Source organism: Palaemon carinicauda, chromosome 2, assembly GCF_036898095.1.
Source record: "Palaemon carinicauda isolate YSFRI2023 chromosome 2, ASM3689809v2, whole genome shotgun sequence".
In the NCBI taxonomy this organism is placed as follows: Eukaryota; Metazoa; Arthropoda; class Malacostraca; order Decapoda; family Palaemonidae; genus Palaemon; species Palaemon carinicauda.
Window position 1 is genome coordinate 29,178,126 of NC_090726.1, and position 1,794 is coordinate 29,179,919.

Below are 1,794 nucleotides of genomic sequence, written 5' to 3' on the forward strand. Positions count from 1 at the left end.
TGTTTCCTTTCCTCACTGGGCTATTTTCCCTGTTGGGGCCACTGGGCTTATAGCATTCTGCTTTTCCAACTAAGGTTGTAGCTTAATAATAATAATAATAATAATAATATATTTTCTTCAACAGTATCAAATAACTATTGAGTTATACATGGTGGTAGTTAAGTAGTCTTTTAAGGAAGACCTCTGTGTTTCTCTAACTTTTATTATGATGCATGACTACGGGAACACAAAAGAAAGTAAGAAGTTCTTGGACCATCTTTTTTTATTTCACACTTTGTTGCAAATTGTATCTATTTATTCAGTCATGTAAATATTGCTTAAAGCTACACACATCCTTTACCCGCAAATTTTCACCTCAAAATTACTCATAAGTTCATTTAATTTTAATCTATTATTCTCCTAAAAAATGCGAGGACGTCCCGATTCTTTCCGAATTAAAGATAATTGATTTATTTAGGTTAATGGTTCTCTACGAGAGCGGAAATTATTATTATTACTAAAATTGTTAATACGTTTTTTCAGTGTCATTATTATTATTATTATTATTATTATTATTATTATTATTATTATTATTATTATTATTATTATTATTATATAGAAAATTAAATGAAAGAGCTGTACATAAAGGGTTTCTCACATTATAAAGAGGATCTCAAAGCTTAAAACTAGAAGGTATAAAATGACTACGGAAACATATACCTTCGATATTCAAAAAGGGGTTTCTTTCCAAAGGATACTGTTTCTATCTTCAAGGGCCAGTTTCTAGAGGGTGAATAATCCATTGTGATGCAGGGTGATATGACCTACTGGGTCTTCCGGTGACCTAGGAGAAGCTTCCAGGATGATTCCAGTGATAGGAGAACCTTCCATGATGGTTCCAGTGATATGAGAGGATTCCATGATGGTTCCAGTGATATGAGAGGATTCCAGGATGGTTCCAGTGATAGAAGCTTCCAGGACGGTTCCAGTGATAGTAGAAGCTTCCGTGACGGTTCCAGTGATAGGAGAAGCTTCCAGGACGGCTCAAGTGATAAAAGTTTCCCGGACGGTTCCAGTGATAGGAGAAGCTTCCAGGACTGTTCCAGTGATAGGAGAAGCTTCCGTGACGGTTCCAGTGGTAGGAGAAGCTTCTAGGATGGTTCCAGTGATATGAGACACTTCCGGACAGTTCCATTGATAGGAGAAGCTTCCAGGACGGTTCCAGTAATATGAGAAGCTTCCAGGACGGTTCCAGTGATAGGAGAAGCTTCCAGGACGGTTCCAGTGATAGGAGAAGATTCCAGGATGGTTCCTGTGATAAGAAAAACTTCTAGGACGATTCCAGTGATAGGAGAAGCTTCCAGGATGGTGCCAATGATAGGAGAAGATTCCAGGACGATTCCAGTGATAGGAGAAGATTCCAGGACGGTTCCAGTGTTAAAAGAAGCTTCCAGGACGGTGCCAATGATAGGAGAAGATTACAGGATGGTTCCAGTGATAGGAGAAGCTTCCAGAACTGTTCTATTGATAGGAGAAGATTCCATGACTGTTCCAGTGATAGGAGAAGCTTCCATGACTGTTCCAGTGATAGGAGAAGCTTTCAGGATGATTTCAGTGATAGGAGAAGCTTCCAGGAAGGTTCCAGTGATAGGAGAAGCTTCCAGAACTGTTCCAGTTATAGGAGAAGATTCCAGGACGACTCCAGTGCTAGGAGAAGGAGGTTCATGTTCACACACTTTATAACCCCTTAAAGATGAAATTGAAATAACACCTAATTTTAAATGCATTATCTTGAAAGGGTTTTTAGACAACATT

At 38.6% G+C, this 1,794-nt stretch overlaps 1 protein-coding gene across 1 annotated transcript; it reads left to right on the plus strand.

The window, feature by feature from the left end:
- Nucleotides 1–1,284: 1,284 nt before the first annotated feature.
- Nucleotides 1,285–1,722, plus strand: LOC137615773 (uncharacterized). The gene has a single exon (XM_068345470.1). It carries the CDS (start codon nucleotides 1,285–1,287, stop codon nucleotides 1,720–1,722), a length of 438 nt encoding a protein of 145 aa, XP_068201571.1.
- The last annotated feature ends 72 nt before the right edge of the window (nucleotides 1,723–1,794 follow it).